This window comes from Camelina sativa, chromosome 19 (assembly GCF_030686135.1).
Source record: "Camelina sativa cultivar CO46 ecotype springtype chromosome 19, ASM3068613v1".
Lineage (NCBI taxonomy): Eukaryota > Viridiplantae > Streptophyta > Magnoliopsida > Brassicales > Brassicaceae > Camelina > Camelina sativa.
The window spans coordinates 18072164-18095651 of NC_141898.1; the positions used below are offsets into that span (position 1 = coordinate 18072164).

Below are 23488 nucleotides of genomic sequence, written 5' to 3' on the forward strand. Positions count from 1 at the left end.
TCATCTTCAAGAGATGGCTGACCCGACTAATGTTACTTCTACTAACCAATTTGTGGAAGTTGATGAAAGTTCAAGAGAACTATCTCAACTTAGTGGGAGAGATACATTGGTTAGTGATTCTCATAGGAAGGAATCACAGGAGTCAGAGGTGCGTAGAAGTAGTCGTGGAAACATTCCTCGACGTCGTTTTGAGATCGAAGGGGAAGCTTTCATGGTTGCTTTACATGATGACTTAGAGCATGACCAACGGGGGTTTCTCACACCGCTCATAATTATAATAATAAAAAAAATAGAAAAGGAAGGAGAAAAAGAAAGAATCGTTTCTTATGTAAGCAATGTAGAAAACGTTTCTTACCATGTTTCTTGCCACTTGTCAATATGTGATTAGTTATTTTTTATTTTTATTATTAAAATTTTAAATAAACAACTTATTTATTACAATATGATTAAATGAATTCATTAAAGAATCTCAATTAATTCATTAAAGAATCTCACTGAGTCTCCCACCGTTGGTCATGCTCTAAGAGCCTTGAACTGTTTATGAGGCTCTCTCTTGCCCAAAATCGGATGAATGGAATGTTGCAATAGGAGAAGAACTAGAATCTATGAAAGTAAACCAAGTATGGGACTTGGTTGATCTTCCGCCAGAACCTCGCGCGATCGGAAACAAGTGGATTTTTAAGATCAAACGAAAGGCGGATGGATTCATAGATAGGTATAAGGCCGCTTGGTAGCGAAAGGATATACCCAACAAGAGGGTATAGACTCTGAGGAAACGTTTTCACTAGTGGTGAGGTTTGCCTCAGTTTTCCTTATTCTAGCCTTAGTCGCCGAATTAGATTTAGAATTACATCAAATGGACGTTAAGACTATGTTTCTTAACGGGGAACTAGAAGAAGAAATCTACATGTAACAACCATTCGGTTTTATTGTAGAAGGCCAAGAGCACAAAGTTTGCAAGCTCAAACGTTCAATATATGGCCTAAAACAATCTTCTAGGCAATGGTATTTTCGCTTTCATCGAGCTATTGCCTCTTATGATTTTACAATGATTAGTGAAGACCATTGGGTCTATTTCAAGAGCACTGGACCATCCTTTGTAATTCTATCTCTATATGTCGATTTCATCTTGTTGGCTGGAAATAATATGGATTTTCTCATGACTATTAAAAAATGATTACCATCTCATCTCGAGATGAAGGATATGGGAGAAGCAGATTATGTTCTCGGTGTTAAGATATACAGAACCGATCAAGGAATTTATTAGCTCTTTCAAAAGAGTCATATATTCGTACAATCTTTGAAAGGTTTAAGATGCTTGACAGTAACCCAATTGACACTCCAATTGCAAAAGGTGAAAGCCTAAACCTTGATATGTGCCCTAAGCTCCTTGAAGAGAAACGAGAGATGGAAAAAGTCTCATACTCTAGTGCTGTGGGAAGCTTGATGTATGCTATGATGTGCACCCGGCCGGATATTTGTTATGTCGTTGGCTTAGTAAATTGTTACCAGTCAAAACCCGGGAAGAAACACTGGCTCGCAGTGAAGAGAATTCTTAGATACTTAAAAGGAAAAATGGACTATTCTTTCTATTATCAAGGAAGTGATTTGCGTTTAATGGGATATACAGAAGCCGACCATGGTGGCGACATGGATGGATGCAAATCCACTTCAGGATATGTTTTCTTGCTTAATAATGGTGCTATCACTTGGAGTAGCAAGAAACAATATTGTACATCTCTATCCACGATGGAAGCTGAGTTCATTGCATGTTTAGCATCAGTCCAAGAAGCTGTATAGCTAAGAAGATTCTTAGAAAGCTTACAGATCACTCTAGAGACTTTGTGCCATGTGACTATTCATTGTGATAGTCAAGCGTGTATTGCTTTCTTGAAAGATCATAAGTATCATGGAAGGAAAAAGCACATTGCAATCAAAAGTAATTTCGTGAGAGACATTGTGGCAAATAAGGAGGTGGTCATTAAGTACATATCTACGCATAGGATGGTAGCTGATCCATTTACCAAACCAATCCCAAGAGATGTTTATTTCGCTCCGAGCTTTAGGTCTGCGTAGAATTTGATTTGTGTACATATGAAAAAATTTTCATTTGTCGTTGTATCTGTATTGGATGTTACATATATATTTAATAATATTTCTTTTGATATCATATACATCGGTCAATTTTTTTTTTATGTTTGCATATTACACACAAATAATAAGAAGTGTCACCAAGTAGGAGATTGGTTCACTCACATGAACAATCACCTCAAATTTCTTTGTGAGATGTTGAGATGAGACATGACCAGCTTGGTGCTAGTGGGAGCTTGCCTTTGTAAGGCTAAATAATGTTGCCTTGATAAAGAGTCAAGATGAGATATGCTTATTAAGATATCATTCATGATTGACCCAAAATCATGAATACTTGGAAGAGCAGGATAAGTACATAATCAGGCGCTAGACAGTGAACTGATAGTAGCTTGATCCACATAGTAGTATTTGGTTTAACCAATTGACATATATTTTTTTGAAAAGAGTTAACTACTATGACATGTGAGTCATACCCCATGTGCTAGACCGACAATATAAGAAGCGAATGATATTTTATTTGTAATCCCTATCATCTGCAATGTGAGTTCCTATAAACCATACGATGGTTTCAAGAGTTACCCTTGAACCTTCGTCTATGTTCTGAAGGGATAAGCTAATGTTCCCTACTTTAGTATATTTATCCAATGGTGATGGAATAATTAGACTTATGGGACATACTAGGAAAGCGGTTAGTTTGGAATGGATGGACATGAGTACGGAAGGGAAAACTATTTAATTTTACATTCACATATGTGTTTGCTGGCCAGCCACAATATCGCTCAATTGGAGTTTGAATATAGTGAACACATGATGTGAAATGTCTGACATATGTTGTAGGGATAATATATGTTAAGATTGATGTAAAAGATAAATGAGTTTGAGGGACAGCAAGACATGCTGAAATGCAATTATTTTATTTAGGGTTGTAGCAGTTATGTAACAGGTGCATAGTTTAGCTCCCAAGTGCAGGTGTACTTGCAGGGTCGCACGGTTTATGTGTTGTATGATTTCCATGTTTCGATTCTCGGGCTGAACTCTAAGATTTCTCTAGTGCTAATTATGCTCTCTATCATGTGCGAGTGGGAGATGTTGGTTTTTGGTCGGTTTGCGCCCATGATTTGGCAGCATACCAAACCGGTTTAATTGAACCAGTGTCATTGAGAAGTTGTTTTTCAAAAGATGTGAAGCTCGTTTGTGGCTATTCGTGAAGTCTCTTTCCTTGTATATAAAAGGAGGATTACGTAGAGACATGAAAAATAACTTGGACAACACTTGTGTCCATTGACATAGAGAGAGAGTAAAATGTCCTAGAGAGAGAAAGCTTCGAGAGAGCAAAAAAAACACTTGAACGGTGGCTTGTAGTTGATTTCCATTTGTGATTTCAGCCCCGATCTCTGCATCAATTCTCAGAAGATTTTTTGCCATATTCTCTGCATCAATTCTCAGAACACTTGAATGGTGCTACATAAATACATTGTAGACCCCTACGAAGTTTTGAGAGAGAGAGAGGATGTTAAAGTGAAAATTTTGCCAAAATTGTGTAGAACATTAAAGTATTATTAATGTAAATTTGAACACCTAATCGTTGGGGATTCGATTTGATATATTGTTTATCAATATTTTCAAAATTTTACGATGATAACGACGAGCTACATTGCGTATTATTTTTTACTTATGAGGATTTGGTTTGCATTTCTGGAAGTTGTTGGATAAAGTTGCCAAAGTAACGACTCACTAAATCCTATAAAAAGAGAGTTATTTAAATGTGGCAAAAAAGAGAAGAGGAAAATTTGAAATAAATAACAGTTTTATTTATTTATAAGTTTGTCCAGTTATATGTTTATTAATATTAGCTTGATAGACTATAATGGGGGATCCTAAGTCATTAGGATCGTATGAACTTCTTTTGCATTGCTTGACTACTAAAATAAGAATTCTCATAGCATCAAAGGATTGAGGAATGATAATGTAAAGGTTGAATTGCTGGATGATCTTATTCATTCTCATACAAGTAGAATATATACACAAGTCTAGGGAACTAGGATATACTACGAGAGTTAATGTAAATATATACTTTACATAATTACAGATTCTAATGAAATGATTGGTATCAAATCATATCCTTTGATTGCTCCTTAATAGATAAAAGACAATTCTAGGTAATGAAAAAACTTCATGGGAAAATATACCCTGACCCAATAGATTTGAACCTCTATAACATTTTAAGAGAGAAGATATGAAGTTCTAATTTTGCCAAAGTTGCAACATAAGATTTTTTTTTTGTCAAAATGATCCATTATATTACTTAATATTTGAATAAAGAGTGGGGAAGATCCTCTTAACCCTTACGTACTCAACACATACGAGAAATTAAACAACACCAATCACCACAAAGCAAACAAGATATAGAGACATCAAATCGATGGAATAACCTAGCAAGGGTTAAAGCTGTGAGGCTTCTCACGTAAAAGGAGATCTCGATGTGTCTATGAACCTTTCACACTTGAGAGGAAGATTCGTTGAACGGTCACTTTAAGTTGTCATGTCAAAAAGAAATTTGAACCTCCGGTTCTCGAGGATTAGAGATCCGTCGCACACATGTACAACATAAGAGTATAAATGTAACCATAGTTTATGTAAATCTTACTCGAAAGAATACAGCTGTTCTAAGCGTTCAATATGGCACAACTCCATTCATAAGTTCTACATGATACACAAAACATGATACAAGCAATACTCTTTACATGACCTAGTTAACCAAGCATCCATAAAGATTTGTTTTAGCATTATATTTGATAAAGTCATTCATCTGATAACCTTATTTCAAAACCGAATCATATATTACTAAAGTAACGAAGAATCCTAGATCAGTTTCTTCTTCTTCTACAGAAATCCAATCCTCAATCGTCTACAAGAATCCAATCCTCGTCTTTGAAACCTGAGATCGGAGGACCACCGGTTGCATACCGCCATTTGATCTGGTTCTATTTTCCTACAGTTTGGGCATTGCATTAAACTCTTTGCATTGAAAGTTGACCCAATACAATATTTACACAAAGCAACCATGCATGGTCCATGTGAACACGAAATTTCTAGATGTCTTTATGAAATAACAAAACACATAAAACATCTTAACTAATCTCATGATACTAACACACAATAGTTAATGATCTATGATATAAAAGGCCCAATATGTAATGAAGTTAAAAGTATACTATGATCTTTGGCTGCAAGCTATCTTACACACTGATTAGGTAAATAATCATAATTAAATATCTTGGAAAATTAGGTCAACGAAAACCCCAGTATTATTGTCGGAACACCCAATATTAATTGTAATACAGAGAAACCAAAAAAACCAAACATTGATGTACTTGTGGATGACTTGACTAGAAGTCCTTGACAAATAATTCTTTCAAAGCACGTATGTTTTACAACAAAAGCATATAGAGGGAAGTATTTTATATTACACAATCAACAAGAGCAAATCAATGATTTTTTTTTCCTTTTTCAAATGGAAATTCCATTTTCAAAATAACATAAAATTATGTTGTGTACAAAAAAAAAATTACCAAAATGAAACTTCTGGTTACATTGAAGTGTAACAAATGTTCGATGATCATCATTATTGTTAACTAACAGTTCGAGACAAACTAAACACAAATCTGAGCTCTCGAGAGGAGAATCACGATTGGCATCATCAACCGCTTCGACGTTGAGGTCAAAAGTCGATGGTTTGCTCTCATTTCCACTCCCTCAATACAAAGTCATAGTATTACTATTATCTAAAAAAAATCACAACCTAGTTCTAAATAGCTTTTTGTTTTCTTTTCCCGAAATCGAAATGAAAAACAACAAAAGAACTCCAACCCAATCTCAAATTTTGTTTTAATTAGATAACCATAACAAGTTATCTTAAATAGAACTCTTCAAAAAAGAAGAAGAATAAGAGAATCGCTGGACTCTTGATAAAATGTACGAAACTCCAAAATATACATATCATGATTATATAGATAAGATGTTACTAAAATTCTACTTTGTTTTTCATAGCTCTTTTGACACTTTTGAAATATCTAATTGTTAAAAATTAATAACATATTTCGCGCCAATAATTTGTTTAACAAATTTTTATGCAAATCGGACTTTCATTAAATGCAAACAAAGAGTAATTACAAAGACGTTATACAGAATTAGTGTAACACAATTCTTACATACGCTGATGTATGTGCCATACACTAAGAAAAATACAGCATAAGGGAGATTGACGATGCTTTCCGAAGAGTAGTCTTACTCGCTAATCGTTCATAAGATCAGTTATTGTCCAACTTCATATTTATTTTTTTTCTGTTACGATTCGCATGCAGCATTTTGTGGCTGAAATTTTTTTTTGCGAACCATAACTGTAAACCCGATGTGTCCAAACATAACTCTGGAATATAGACATAATGGTACCAATGATTCCATACTGAAGTCTTTCTGACATATCACGACTTTGTAATATTTTTCGACATATTCACAAATAGTTTCAATATAGTAGTAGTCTCTACCATAACATCCTTTGAGAATATTTTCTTGATAAAATTCAATAAATCTCTAAAACTAACCGGAGAAAGCAACAATACTTTGTTTGATCTCATACTTCGACCAACACCATCATCAACAACACCCAAAAAGTGATGAATTTGAGTAGCCATAGTGAGAAGTTTTTGATTCTGCAAATGTAAAATCATTGCCACTAGAATAAACCAAGTAGTCTCCATCTCTTGTACAAACTCGATCAACAACGTAACATGAACATCAACTAACACAACACAATTTTCTCGTGACCTTTTGTTGACAACAGAGTCCCATCTAAGCTTTGTTAAAACATTTTTCAAACTCCAGATCTGACCATTAATACCAACAATATATAGTCGCCTATATGTCAAGCACTCATTCAATTTTGATAACCCAATACAACAATAGCCAAATCAATGTAGTCCTAAATTCATCACCCAAACAATGGAGTCACCAACATTCACTCCCGATCTCAAATCCTAATTTGATCTATGTTTCTCATGTTGTTAAGATACAAATTAGATTGAAATATCCATATATGGGAGATGAAACAACAACCATCAATAGATGGAAAGAGACTGACACAATTACTGTTGGATTGAAGCTTGACTAAGATCAGAAATACACTCTTCTAGAAGAAGAAGAGAATGAAAACGTGAGTTGGAATAAAACTCCAACCGCGACAGAGACAAACGACACAACCCAAAAATTTATTTAACGACTTTTGCATGCTAATTTTATCTAAAAGATATAACTAAGTACCCTTCAAGACAAAAAAAAACAAATAAAGAGATTACTAAGTTAAAATATTTTGTGCCAGTTTTAGCTAACAATTATTAGGTGCTAATTATATCTAAGAAATATATAGCAGATTTCTATTTAAATTATTTTGCACCACCTGTATAACAGAGGAAATCATATACATAATATATTGAACAATATTACACCTTGATTTTGACAATACATATATATATATATATATATATATATTACACCTTGAATTTGATTATACTAATAAATCAGTATAATAAACATATACTAAGAAAAGATATTAATGCATTTTTTTTTTTGAAATTTCAACTTGTTGCTTGTTAAAAATAATTATTTACAAAGGAGGAGATGAATGAATTATGAATTTAAATCTAAGTGCAACAAAATTGGGATAGAAAAAACATTGCATCGTGTGAATAAATTTAAGAAACAGAGCAGTCCCTTGTACATATCATTTCCAACCAGTCTAGGTTCAAAGAAGAACATTCCACCTAGTGATGATCAGATCAGATCGTGTAGTTATAAGTTATTTGAGAAAATTAGGAGGAATTTTTAGATCAAATTTATTGATGGATGGAAGAGTCCTTCGTTGACTCTCTCCGCATCTCCAGTCTTGTGGGAAGCCACTCTTCGTATTAGAAATGTCGTCTTAGGATACCTAGTTCCGGTATTATGCCATATTTTCCAGCTAATTTCATCTTCATTTTTTGTCATATTTGGTAAAAATTTTAGTGTATCTTGAATTATTGTTCAAAAAATAATCAGATTATTAATTTGTTTAAAACACATGTTTCAATTTAAATATGCTGTACAAAAAAATAAAGTATAAAGAAAATATGGATGGATGTATAAACTAATTTTTTTACTGTATCTTTATAACAAATAATAATTGCAATTAGTAATAACAAACTTATTTCACATATTTTTCTTATTAATTGCACAAATTTTTCTTATTAATTGCACATATTTTCCTATTAAAATTAGTAATTTATTATATAACTTTCCTAATAGATTTAGTCATATAATATATTACTTTTGGTCTTATATACTTTGAAAATATATTAATTGCAATCCTTTTTTTTTAGAATTTTTGAATTTTCCTATAATCTTAAAATAAAATTTATTTTCACACGTTTCAAATTATTATGAGAATTTGTTAGAAATGTCTTTTTTGGCGTACCCCTTTTCAAAAATGCCCTTTTTTTGAACATTTTCATTTTTGCCCTGTTTTACACAATTACCCTATGTTAAATTAATTTTTAGAATTTGTTTTTTTAGGTTTGGGTTCCCAATTTACATTTAGGGTATAGTTTTTAAGGGATAGGGTTTAGTATTTGGGATTTAGGATTTATAATTTTGTCATTTTATATATTAAAAAGGGGTATTTTTGAAAATGGACACCATCAAAAGGTATTTTTGAAAACTGACATTGAAAAAGAGGTATTTTTGAAAATCCTTCTATTATTATCGATATAATTTAACACATGTCGCGATTATACGAATTATTAACTTTGAAAACTAAGCTTCCATTACAAATTTAAGAACAAAACATTTTTTTCTTTGCGTAGTTGATAACAATTTTAAGAACCGTGTGAGTAAACCAGATAACTCCGATCTAAAAACAAAAATTTCAATTATTAACCAATATAAACCGAAAAAACAATTTAAAGTTTTCTGAAATCACCAAAAAAAAGAAAAAAAAAAAAGAAGACAGTTCATTTTATTTAATAAAACAAGATAAAGATGCTTAGTACAGCTTATTACAGCCACCACAAACTTCAGCTTTAGCCACTTATCCCATTGCCGGTTCCCATTGCCACATCCACCAACGTTGCCGATTCCTCCGTTTCCATTGGTTCCTCCGCCTCCATGGCTGCCGCTTCCACCTCCATGTCGTTTCCATTGCCACCGGTCTCGTCTCTGCCGGCAGAACTGTCACCATAAACCATGGTGTAGAACTCGCTTTCCATCATGATGTGTTGCACCTGCTCCAAGAAAGGCTTATCAGTCACCCATACGTTAGAGGAGCCAATGCTATTGACTTGGTTCGAACCAGGTAACCAAGAATCTGAGATTCCTCTAGTCATGGTTGTTATGTCATGACCACGTGAGATCGGTGCCAAAAATGACGGATTAGAGTTTAGTTGCATTGTGCTGCTGCTTGGATAACACTGAACCATTGGTGTATTAACCATTGAGTTGTCGGTTCTTCCAAGGGTACTACAACAAATAGAAAAAAAAAATGAAGGTAAAGATATATATAGGGAATTTTATTGAAAATAGTCGATCGAATACGTGATATATTTTGTTTACCTGTGATTGTGATATGGATGGCAAATATAATGCCTAGCTATCATCACCCCAGGACGTGAGACCCTCCAGAAGATTCTTCTCTCAGATGGTACAGGAATATGCGGAAACAACGGATATGAGCCAGAGCTGCGATTAGAGAATCTTGCTGGAATCACAGGTGAAACATTGCCATTAGGGACTTCTTCAGTGTCGATGCTCCCTCGCTCCCTTGGATCTGAAGTCTCAATGACTTGAGGACGAGGAACAGAAAAGTGTTGAGCAATGAAGAAAGAACACTCTACATAAATACATTGTAGACCCCTACGATGTTTTGAGAGAGAGAGAGAGAGGATGTTAAAGTGAAATTTTTTTGCCAAAGTTGTAGAACATTTAAGTATTATATATTAATGCATGTAACCATTATTAATGTAAATCTTACTCATAGGGATAGCGATGACCTGAGTTTCCAAAAGGGCACAACTCTGATCTCACGACCTACAAGATACACAGAACATTATTCAAGCATTACTAAACATCAAATGTATATTAGATGAGGTCAATAGTAAGACAAGCATCGTTTTTGTAAATATCATTCACAGAATAGCATGAATTCAAAAGACGAAAGACGTATTACCAGATCAGAGAAGAATCCAGAATCATTGTCAGCTTCTTCTTCTTCTTCTTCTGCTTCTGCTTCTGCTTCTCCTTCTGCTTCTGCTGCTGCTTCTGCTACTGCTTCTGCTGCTGCAGAATCCATAATCTCTTGAATCAAATCGCCGTTTGCAAACCGCCATTGACCTGGTTCGACATTCCTACAGTTTGGGCATTTCATTAAGCCATTTGCATTATAGGCTGAGCCAAGACAATCTGCATACACATGAAAAATATCAACACAAAATTGTTACATGTCTATGAGATAACAATAACGCATCAGACAACAAAACGTACTAAGCTAGTGATAGTAACACAAAAGAGTGCATGATCTATGGTATATGATTGGGAAATTAAGGATTTATGTATATGACTCATATCAACAAGAGAAAATTGAATTTGTTTCCTTCATCACAAATCAAAAATTATATTCAATAAAAATAAAATAATTTGGTGTGCAAAGAAGTTCAAAGAAATTACGTACCCAAGTGAAATCTGTGAGCACACTTAAGCGTAACAAGTGTTCGCTGATTACCACCATTATTATTGACCAGAGCCTCCTGACATACCGAACACGAATCCGGATCACTGGGAGAATTCGAGTTATTCAGAGAACCACCATTCTCTTCACCAACAGGATTTCCTTGTTCAACAGGATTAGCTTCGTCAACAGGATTTTGAGAATTGTGATTCTCTTGATGAGCAGGTTCCACGTTCAGGTCAAAACTTTCATCAGCAGGTGGTGCTACGTTGAGGTCAAAAGGGAATCCCTTGCCTTCATTAACATTGTTGCTGCTTGAATTCTTAGCCATATCTAATAAAAATCTCAAACCCAATTCTGAAATCCCTTTTATCTCTTTACTAAACTCTATGAAACTATGTAATGGAGAGTTCGAGTTTATATAGATGGGCGTTACTCAAAACTTTATTATTCTTTGAGACTCTTTTTCCACTTTTTCAAAGATGGAAACCTTATCAATTAGTATTTAATATTTTTCGCGCCAAGACTATGTTTAGTGTATTTTATTTAATAAGTCGTCAAAGATATCACTAAAGTATCTTGAACCAATTTTAGTAAAGTATCTAACTCCATAATTATATATAGTGACTAGTGTCATATTGTATTGAATGTATATTTAACAAGTATCTTTTTAATTAACATATAATTAATATATTTTAATTAGCTAAAATTAATTTTATGAATAATTAATTAATGTTTGCTATTTTTTCAACATTTTTATTTTATTTTATTTTATGTAAAGTAGCTCTAAAAAGCTAAGATTTAAATAAATAGAAAAATATTATAAATCATCTCATATTTATTATGAGTTGGAAAAAAACACCAAAATAAGCTTTAAAAATTATAGTATATATCTATATATATATAATGTCATGTCTTTTTTGGCTTGGTCAACCAAAATTTCATATTTAAAAAAGCTAGTCAACTAAAGTTGATGTTTAAAATGGCCTACAACAAAGTTCATGGTTTAAATGGCCAAAATTTGAAAGTTCATGGTTTAAATGACATTTTTCCCATATATATTATTAATGGTTTTACCTTCTTTCTATTTAAATGCATTGAAAATTACTGAATTTATTACTGCTAACTAGAAATAGCTGTTTGAAGCCTTTCAATATTTCCACAAAAGCAAAAATAAAATTAAAACAGCTCATTGTCTTCTTTCTTTGTATCTACCTACGTGAATGCATTATTGAAAAACCTAGCAAGAAAAAACTAGCAAGTTTATTTAGTGACTCTCATTCCCGTACATGCCCGGTATAGCCCAGCAAACTGGTGCTTTAGGTATCATATTATGTGTTAACTTTAAGAAGCGTCATTATAAGAAACGTCTTATGATAATTTGATACAGTGCTTACTGTCATATATATTGCGCTAGAGGTGGCAAGTTCAAGTAGCAGTAACTTCATATTTATTTGTAAATGGGCAACCAACTTTTATTAGGCCATATATTTTGGCCGGCCTAGCCATGTCCCTCTAAGTTACAAAATTTCTCATAACATTTTCTGTTTTTTTTCTGGACAAACAATTTCTCATAACATAAGTTTTTTTTTTTTTTAATGACGTAAATATTATATGAAATGTTTAGATCACAAAAGTTTTGTCCTTACCCACAAAAAAACAAAAGAGGGAAAAACATGTATAGCACATTTGACATTTGTTTCAAACAAAAGGCTGCAGGGACTTACTTCCGTCGTATCGTATCGTCAAGGTTCTTCTGTTTTCTCAAGTTCTATCGTGGATTTGATCACAGATTAAATTATGGGTAGAAACCTCCTATTACACGGAATCTTCATGTTTCCCTGTTTAAATCATTAATTGACTCCCTCCATTTTTATATGCTTGTAATTGGATTTCTAGCCCTTATGATTGAGAGGTAGAGTGCCATTTGGACTACAAACGCTCATTCATCTTAGAACAATATGTAATGAAAATTAAATAAGCTTAAAGCATCTTAAGGACTTAGATACATATATATCTTACATTCAAAGTTCTTAGGAGAACTCTTGTTGACATGCAATTTAACTTTCAAGTTATAACTATGGGTAACAAAATCTAAGTCTAAGGCTGCTTTTCCTCATAGCTTCCATGATATCCACATTCAACCTGTATATGAGATTTTGACATGTGCTGGATGTTGGAGTAAGCTTGACGCACAAGCAAGCCTAAAGAGATTAGTTTAGGAAGTTGTGAGAAATAAGGAAATTGTCTTCCTAGAGAGATTAGGAAAGTGTTTTGTAGTTCCTTATAAATAGAGATGTTGGGTTGTGACTTCCTATTATTCAAGATTTGAGAGTTTGTGAGCTTTAGGTTTTTGAGGTATTTTTCCTAAAGTAATAAAGAGAGTTTTTTTGAGATTGTGTTAATTCTCTTTTCTTGAATCCTAGATTTGGTATCAGAGCATCTCGATATCCTAGGGAGCGATGTCCAAAGGTACTATAGTTGCAGCTACGCCAAAAGAAGGAGCAGGATCTACATCTATTCAATGCCCTATGCTTAACTCTACAAATTACACCGTCTGGGCGCTAAGAATGAAGATCGCATTAAAAGTTCACAAGGTTTGGGAGGCAATTGAACCTGAAACAGCAGCAACCGACGATGACAAGAATAACATGGCTATGGCTCTACTGTTTCAGTCCATATTTGAGGCTCTAGTTCTGCAAATTGGTGATCTGGATACGGCGAAAAAGATTTGGGATGCCATTAAAGCGAGACATGTTGGGGAAGAACGTGTTAAAGAAGCACGTCTACAAACACTTATGGCCGATTTCAAGAGACTTAAGATGCAAGATACAGAGAAAATTGATGAGTTTGCAGGAAAGATGTCCGAGATAGCCTCGAAGTCCGCTTCTCTTGGTGTAGTGATTGAAGAAGCCAAGATGGTTAAGAAGTTTCTTAATTGTCTTCCTCCCAAGAAGTTTATCAGCATAGTGGCGTCATTAGAACAAGTGTTAGACCTTAATACCACTACTTTTGGAGACATCATCGGACGACTCAAGGCTTACGAAGAGAGAATCGGTGAAGTAGGTGATGTGCAAGAGGATCAATCTAAACTCATGTATGCAAAGATGGAAACACAGAACTACAGTCGCGAGTATACAAGTGATTTTAGGAACAGAGGACATGGAGGTCGCTTCTACAGAGGGAGAGGCAGAGGACGATACAATGGACAGAGAGATGCGTCCCGCATCACGTGTTTCAGATGTGACAAACAAGGTCATTTTGCTTTCGATTGTCCAGATCGTCTATTAAAATTACAAGAAGCTCAAGTTCTGGATGTCACAAATACGCAAGATGCTGATGAACTCATGATGCATGAGGTACTCTTTTTAATGAAAAGCGTTGTATTCCTAGTAAGTTTGAAACCAACACAGGAGAAAACAACATCTGGTATCTTGACAATGGTGCCAGTAATCACATGACAGGTGATAGAAGATATTTTGAAAAGATAGATGAGTCTGTTACCGGGAAGGTAAGGTTTGGAGATGATTCTCGAGTTGATATAAAAGGAAAAGGTTCTATTTCACTCATTGATATGAATGGGGAGTTGAGAGTAATGCCAGATGTGTACTATATTCTGGATTTAAAGAGTAACATAATCAGTTTAGGACAAGCAACGAAAGCTGGCTGCGACATCAGGCTAAGGGGTGGATACTTGACAATGCGCGATGCTCAAGGTCTACTACTTGCAAAGGCTCCAAGGTCAAAAAACAGGCTCTACAAGATTTGTATGGACTTTCACGATAATGCTTATTTGAACCTATCATCCATCAGTGAATCCAGTCGATGGCATGCTCGTTTTGGGCATATAAATCTTGAAACTATAAAGTCTATGAAGTAGAGAGATCTTGTTCAAGGACTCCCACAAGTAGTGTGTGAGAAAGAAATCTGCAGTTCTTGTCTTCTTGGGAAACAAACGAGATAGACATTTCCACAGGCCACCACATACAGAGCTTCTTCAGTTCTCGAATTGGTCCATGGTGATCTTTGCGGACCAATAACACCAAGTACGGCTGCTGGAAATCGTTTTATCTTTGTTCTTATTAACGATCACTCGTGTTATATGTGGATCACGTTGTTGAAAGAAAAAAGTTCTGCATTCGAGAAGTTCAAGATTTTTATGAACCGAGTAGAGCATGAATCAGGGGCTCGAATCAAAACTTTTAGAACTGATAGAGGTGGTGAATTCGTTTCACAAGAATTCAACGAGTACTATGCAAATACCGGAATCCAGAGACACCTTACTGCACCTTATACACCACAACAGAAAAGTGTTGTGGAACGAAGGAACAGAACAATGATGGAGATGACAAGAACCATTCTAAAGCATATGAAAGTTCCAAATTACCTTTGGGGAGAAGCAGTAAGACATTCTACATATTTACTAAACAGGGTTGCAACAAGAGCGTTAACAGATAAGACACCATATGAAGTCTACAAGAAACAGAAACCTCGTATTGATCATCTAAGAATCTTTGGCAGCATTAGCTATGCGAAGGTTGATCAACATCTACTTAAGAAGCTTGATGATCGATCCAGAATGTTAGTCCATTTGGGGATAGAACCAGGTTCTAAGGCATATAGGCTATATGATCCACAAACAAGGAAAATTGTTGTTAGCAAAGATGTGATCTTTGATGAGAGTAAGGGTTGGAATTGGAAGAAAAATGCAGAGCAAGATGGTGACGAAAGTTTTAACATCACACTTGGTGACTTTGGAAATCATGGTATCGTGTTTGGAGAAGCAATAACCAATAACAACCCTGAACATGGTGATGACACTTATGGTGGTAACGAAGGTGACAGAAACAGAACAAGGATCAATGATCACACACCAGACATAATAGAAGACGAGACTGCAGAACACGAAGAGGAAGATGATGTTGTGGACAATAATCCACCTGTTTTAAGGAGAAGCCAGAGACAAAGCAACACCCCTAAGTATCTTGGAGATTATGTTTTGCTTGCTGAGGAAGAAGGAGAGACACTTCTCTTGTGTTTGAACAACGAACCAAGAAGTTTTAGTGAAGCCAAAGAATCGAACAAGTGGATAGATGCTTGCAACGAAGAGGTTAAGTCAATTGAAAAATTGCACACTTGGGATTTAGTTGATCTACCTATTGGAATAAAGCCAATTGGACTCAAATGGGTTTTTAAGCTGAAGAGAAATTCTGATGGTAGCATCAATAAGTATAAGGGATTGATTTTGAGGAAGTCTTTGCTCCCGTTTCACGCATTGAAACCATAAGACTTCTCATAAACATTGCAGCGGCTAATGGTTGGGAAATTCATCATTTAGACGTAAAAACAGCATTCATCCATGGGTAATTCAAGGAAACAGTCTATGTCACTCAACCTGAAGGATTTGAGAAAATCGGGTGTGAAGACAAGGTTTACAAGTTAAATAAAGTTTTGTATGGGTTGCGACAAGCTCCAAGGGCGTGGAACAACAAGCTGAACCAAATTCTTGAGGAACTACAATTCAAAAAGTGTTCAAAGGAGCCGACTGTGTATCGAAAAACAGAGGAAGCACAAACTTTGGTTATTGCAGTCTACGTAGATGATTTATTTGTCACTGGTACAGACAAGTCAATCATTTACAAATTTAAGGAGGAGATGGCTGCTAAATTTGAAATGAGTGACCTTGGATTGCTAACTTACTATCTTGGGATATAAGTAATTCAACATGAGAATGGCATTGTGTTAAGTCAAAGGAGATATGCTCAGAAGATTTTGGAAGAAAAAAGAATGGCGGACTGTAATTCTGAGTTGATACCAATGGAGGTTGGACTTATGTTATCAAAAGCAGAACATGAGAAGGAAATCGATGCTACAGAGTTCAGAAAGAAAATTGGGTGTCGTCGTTATCTAATTCACACAATACCTGACTTGTCGTACTGTGTAGGCGTCTTGAGCAGATATATGCACAGTCCTAGAGTGTCACATGGAGCTGCGATGAGACAGTGTTTGAGATATCTTAAAGGTACGACATCCCTCGGTTTAACCTTTGAAAGAAACTCGAAGATACCAAGGTTAGTCGGGTATAGTGATAGTAGTCTTAGTATCGATCCAGACGATGGTCGCAGCACAACCGGTCATATCTTCTACTTAGGAGATGTTCCTATCTCTTGGTGTTCACAGAAACAAGATGTAGTGGCTTTATCTTCGTGTGAAGCAGAGTTTATGGCTGGAACTGAAGCGACTAAACAAGCTATTTGGTTGCGCGACTTACTTAGTGAAATTACCGGGATTGAAGCCAAGAAAGCTATCATTCGGATTGATAATAAATCTGCAATAGCTCTCACAAAAAATCCCGTGTTCCATGGTAGAAGTAAACATATACAGAGGCGTTTTCATTTTATCAGAGAATATGTGGAGAATGAAGAGGTTGAAGTTGAGCATGTTCCGAGAATCGAACAAAAGGCTGATATACTTACTAAAGCAGTGGGAAACATGAGGTTTAAGGAGATGAGGGAGTTCATGGGAGTTCAGGACTTGGAGAAGATGCATTTCAAGCTTAAGGAGGAGATTGTTGGAGTAAGCTTGACGCACAAGCAAGCCTAAAGAGATTAGATTTGGAAGTTTAGGAAGTTGTGAGATTAAGGAAATTGTCTTCTAGGAAAGTGAGGTTTTGTAGTTCTTTATAAATAGAGATGTTGGGTTGTGACTTCCTATTATTCAAGATTTGAGAGTTTGTGAACTTTAGGTTTTTGAGGTATTTTTCCTAAAGTAATAAAGAGAGTTTTTTTGAGATTGTGTTAATTCTCTTTTCTTGAATCCTAGACTGGAATATGATGGGAATGATTGAAACTGGGGAATAAGATATGAGAAAGATGATGACCTCTGTAAGCGGGAGCAGAAGCGAGATCTGTCTGACAAACGCGACTAGAGACAATTGTCATCATGTGGAAGAAAACCATGAGCAAAACAATCACCTCCAAACAAGCCATAAATTCCATCAAGACCTTTGCGTCTTCTTATTTGTATTAATAAAGTATTTCATGAATCCATGAGAACCATGAATCCAATTTTACATTTCTTGAAATTTTATTTATATTAATAAAATATTATATAATGTATTAGATGATTGAAAAAAGATGAAAAATCAAATGAAACTGAGAACTTATGTTAAAATTTTATACGAAAAGACTTTTTTAATGAACTAACAAAATGCTAAGGTGACAAGAAAAAAAAGAAATAGTATGACATTTGAGAGTCTATTTTACTTAATATTAGGTTGAGTCTCCTGCGTTGGACGAGATTGTAATATTAGTTTGGTTTTTTTGGTTAAAAGTCATAAGGACTTGCTTAATTTCTTTTCTAATTTTTTTTTGAGACTTTTCATTGTGAAGAGCATACCAACAAAATTTATTTGTATCGAGAGACTAAATATTTTCTTGGTTAAAAGTCATTATGGCTTTGGAATTGTTTATTTGTATTCACTAACTATATAGTTAATTTTAAATGATCAGCTTATCATTTTCTCTTTTTTTTTGCTAGAATGTAAATATTTCATTGAAATGAAAACAGTTCAGGTTTACCATCAAAGATTATAAACCTATACAAATGGTCCCATGGCAAAAAAAAAGTAAAAACATGGAAGCATAAATTGTGGTACACAAATTTTGGTCCATCCACTCGACTAAAGCGTTGAAGCTGAAAGAGTTAATTAGATGAAGCGATGACGATTTTGAAGTTCTTCCTAGATAAGTAGCTGAAGTAGAAGGCTGACTGCAACTTGAAAACACCAAATTGCGCTTGAATCTTACCACTAGAAGCCTTTCACCGGAGGTCCGAGGATGGGCCGTCAACAGCAGAAACTCAAAGTCCTTGATCACATACTCCTCCCGCGTCATGTGAGAGCGACTCATCAATCAAATCCATGAGTTTTCCCAAAATGGAACCTCACGAACCGAATCCTGCGAAAGATGTGAGCTCCCTCTACCAAGTTCAATCCCTGAAGTCGGCTAGCGCAGAGCATGATTTAAGCTATTCATAACCACATCGAACACCATCGGTCTTACTAACTCCTCTAGAGTACAAATCAAAAAACAACCAAAGGCGAGAACTCATCGCAATACTAACTTCAACTCAAAGCAACCGCACTAGTTAGACACATTCAAAACCAGGCCTTGAAGCATAATCAACAAGCTAATAAAAACTTGTGACGTCAACAAATGAGACAGCAAATTAACCACCACCGGAAGCTATACCATCACCAAAATTCAACACCACTGTAGCTACCAAAGTCATAATCTGAGAACCGAGACGATGTCATACACTTGACACTTCAAACATGGTCACTCTCTTACAAAAACTGAAAGCTGTCCTCTAGCAGAAAATGCAAACAGAAAGATCTCATCCCGAAGACAAGCTAAATCGTCAAAGTTTGAGATCAGATTGAAGTCGTGAGGCAGCGGTGCCCTGAAACCTATCTGAAGGAGGGAAGCAAGAGCAATCAAAGAAGAGCACTCGGTGCCATCAGCTCCGACAGACGAGACGACCCACACGGAAGGGACAGGGGCAACAAACGTCAGGAACAATACCGTCAACCAGCAAGAAATCCCATCGGAGATAAGCCCAACCACCGGAAATTGCAAGTCGACGTGGCTGATTTCCAAGCAGAGACTTGAAAATTGAGAAACCCAAAGAGACGGAGAAGCCACGCTCCAGCAACGTGGAGCAGAGCTTGAATCCGTCGTAGGGTTTGCGAAGGAGGAGGAGTAGATCTGAAACAGATCCTCGCTGGTAGAAGTCGTGAGACGCAAATGAAAACGTTGGATCTCCGTCGAAACTCAAGCCGTCGACTAGCGAAGAGAGTCAAACGGAGGAGAGCCGTCAACACCACGAGGTGGCCGTCACAAGCAGCGAAACTACTCCCCCTTCACCGCAAGCTTCAGGGCACTTCAGAGGCTTGTCGATTCACACAAGTGCCAGAACCTGAGCTAAAGAGAAAAACGTGGTGGCCCTCTCACAGCGCCGGTCAAAACCGGACAACGGAGAGGCGAGCAAGATAAACTTATCATTTTCTTAATTATAAATAATTAGAAACTCTTTTAATAGTTTAAATATTATTATATTATTGATGTTTGTTTTATTGAATTTTAAATTGTATTACAGTTAATACGATTTATATTTTACAATTAAAACAAAATATTTTGTGATACATTTTTAGTTTTATAATGTTAGAAAACCGTTTGAGAGAATTTCTCTATAGAGAACAATTATATTAGATGCTAAATATGTAAATCATAATTGATATATTTCAGGAACTTTAACATGAAAGTTGTTCTCTTTATCCACCTTTTTGGAAAAGAAATTGTTTCTCATAACAAAATGAACAAGATTTTATTGTGAATAATAAATATATCTATTCAACATTTCAAACAACAACCAAACAAATTGCTAATTTGCTGTAATATATAAACAATCACACCTACAATTTATATTTAAATAGAATTTAATGTAAACAATACTCAATATATATATCAAACAATCAAATCATGTATATATATATATATACATAGATATATTGATTCTATCATAAGTTCATAACTATAAATGGATAAAAATATATAAACAACTAAAAATACCTCATCTACACTTTGCGGGCAATCATGTTGTTGTTTATAGAGAAAATTATGGTTCAAAACAAAAACAAAAAATCATTTGATTTAAATGTATAGATAATGAACAGATAATGTACCAACACTAACATATGAGAGTTATAAAAGTGCAATAAGTGCATATAATATATTTTAACAAAAACTGGTAGACCATTACTATGATAATAATATGGGGGTTACAAATAAATATATTTTTATATTAATCTTTAACTTATGATTATTTTAAAATAGTGGGCGATCAATACAATAAAACTAGTATGCTTACAGTGTGACACCTCAGCTTTAACATTCATGCTATTCTTGACAAATCAGATAAAATCAGTAGTCAATCAAATTAAAACAATTAATACACATCAGCTTTTTTTTGCCTAAGTGGACATAATGATGTTAAACTGTGTATTAAACCTGCGGACCTTAACGGGCCGTGTATAATATTTTTGGATCTGAACCATTATAAAATAAAGAATTTTATATGGGTGTACCAATTAAGCCTGATTACTGAGGTGAAATCAAACGGATAGCCCAATTTTTTAATTTTCTGTAATCTATAAGACAATCGACGATGTTTTATTTAGGGATTTTTGACTCTCTAGGATTTTTGTTTTCTTTTTCTTTTGGTGTGCCTCTGTCTCTCGGATTCAATTTGTGATTTATCAAAAATCTCACTTCTCAATTTTTTTGCTTTCTAATCCAGGCAAATTTTCAGCCATCGTCACGCTCCAAGCATACACAACCCTTTTTCGCCACCGTCAGTGGTAGCTCTATTCTTGAAGAGATGTAGGTTTTCCAAATGCTTTAAGAAATTGTTCTCTCGTAGCTCTGTCAAAATTTGTTTCCATTATTACCGTGCTGAATGTTATTAGCTTCGATTAGATCTTCATACTTTTGACTTTTGATAATCAATTAGTTTACTTTTTCTTCTTTTTGTTAATTAATTAACAAAATTTGATTTTAATAATTAATGAAAAATAAATACAACACCAAATAAATCATGATCTTTTATTAAAACATTACCAAGATAGTGAAGTTTCTATAAAAGAGCATATAATATACAGTATTTATCTATATTATTATTTTTGAAGTACACTTTGTGTTATGCCCTTGAAGTTTTGGTTATTTAATTTGTTTTATTTACAACATTAACCCCTAACTATTTTCCTAAAATAACAATTCCTGGAAACTCATTTAATAAAACTATTTAAATCGACCTAATTTGATACATTTATTGTTATAAATAGCTTGACAACATCTATACATTTCGATTTTTCCAAAAACAACTCTACGCATTAAATTTTTAATCCCATAAAAATCTCCAAACCTATTTTAATAGATCTTTAGAGACTGTATGATCTCTTAAATTTAAATGACACAGTCGAGTTTGGGTAACAAATGATTACAATCGCAATAATTATTATAACGTTAATAAAGGTATATTTAACTTTACCTTCAAGAAAAACATTTAATATAATATATACAATGTTAAGAAACTGAATATTATTATGCGATAATGTTATCAACTCATTATTGCTACGAATAGTAAACTCCTTACTCATCAAGCATTTTCCATGTATAAATATCAACTTCACAAACAAAACACAACACACAACCAAAACCACTAATATGACGGTTTTGACACACGGGTTAAACCACTAATATGACGGTTAGTTGTTATATAGCGGGACATGTTATTAACATGACGGTTTGAATTAACATTAGTATAAATATAAAATATTATTAATTCGGTTTTGAAACGAGGGTTAAATCTCCTTTAATTATTTGGTCAATACCACTAATATAAGAATATTAGACATTTAAATCAGGGTAGTTTAACCAAAATTTTGTAAAACAATTAAATCATTGGTAAAATTGTGACTTAATTCGACAATAGCTTATAAATTACATATTTAGGTATTTATTTCCCTTATTATTGTTCTAATAATTGACAATCCAAACAAAATTATTATTTAATTAAACAAAACAAACTAAATATATAAAACAAAAAAAAATGTTACTATTTTTTAAATAATTGTCCCGCGGTGCACCGCGGTTTAAAATCTAGTCATTTTAAACTTACACATACTCTTAACGGGCCCTAAACGGATATCAACTGGTCAATGTAAATTTAACAGGTTTAAATGGGTGACCTTCTAGGAAGTGACTGTCAGAACTGTGCGAGTGAGGACAAAACACAGGGAAAGATCATGTGGTGATTTGTAGGAACGGTAAAAAGTCTTTAAAGCCTCCCGGACGTATCAAACTGGCCGTCGGGTAGAGATGGGCTCACGGGCCTAGTGGGCCCATGGATTGGGATTGGACATGGGGCCCACTAAGAGGTGACGGTCCGGGCGTTACAAGTAGTACTCGATTTCTTCTTCTTCTTTAAAATTAATTTTGCGTTCACACACACACATATATATATATATATATATATTAATCTTGATGTCAAAGTTACTCATTAACAAAATCGTGACACTTGTCAATTGTATCATTCAGATGTTGACACTTGTTAATTCTAAATTTATTAAAAAATTTAAAAATAAAAATGTAAAAATTCAAAACCTACCATAAAATTTTATATAAAAGTAAAATAAAGAAAAGAAAACCTAATTTTATTTAAAATCTATTAAAGAAAAAAAACTTTTGTAAACTTCCAAATGTAAAACAAAAGTTTTGCTTTAACAGTTTGAAAATATTAAAAGGCAATTCTAAGAAAATTATAAAATTTAAACAGCTTAAAAATTTAGAAAAGATCATTATATGGAAATTATATATATATATATATATATATATCATAAAATTCGAAATTATATTATTGTTTACTTAAGTTGTGAATTTTACAAGAAAAATGATTACTTTTTTATATAAGATTAAAAATGGTTGTGAAAATTATGCAATTAATTACTGTTTCAAAAAAAAATGTAAATACACACCTTTACATTAAGAAAAAGACTGTTGAAGTTAAAAAATAAAATAAAAATAG

General features: G+C 34.2%; 2 protein-coding genes across 3 annotated transcripts; one reads left to right on the plus strand and one right to left on the minus strand.

Moving 5' to 3' along the window:
• Window positions 1-9028: 9028 nt before the first annotated feature.
• Window positions 9029-11233, minus strand: LOC104766706 (uncharacterized). Of its 2 annotated transcripts, XM_087500861.1 has the most exons (6): window positions 10847-11233; window positions 10346-10578; window positions 10151-10206; window positions 9733-10032; window positions 9473-9639; window positions 9029-9404 (listed from the first exon to the last, which is right to left on the minus strand). In XM_087500861.1, exons 1-6 carry the CDS (start codon window positions 11172-11174, stop codon window positions 9355-9357), a joined length of 1134 nt encoding a protein of 377 aa, XP_087356987.1. In that variant the 5' UTR covers window positions 11175-11233; the 3' UTR covers window positions 9029-9354. The 2 variants fall into 2 exon arrangements, with proteins under 2 accessions (XP_087356987.1, XP_087356986.1); XM_087500860.1 differs by having other exon boundaries at window positions 9029-9639; window positions 10847-11232.
• A 2072-nt stretch (window positions 11234-13305) lies between these two features.
• On the plus strand, window positions 13306-14304 carry LOC147920742 (uncharacterized). The gene has a single exon (XM_087501206.1). It carries the CDS (start codon window positions 13306-13308, stop codon window positions 14302-14304), a length of 999 nt encoding a protein of 332 aa, XP_087357332.1.
• The last annotated feature ends 9184 nt before the right edge of the window (window positions 14305-23488 follow it).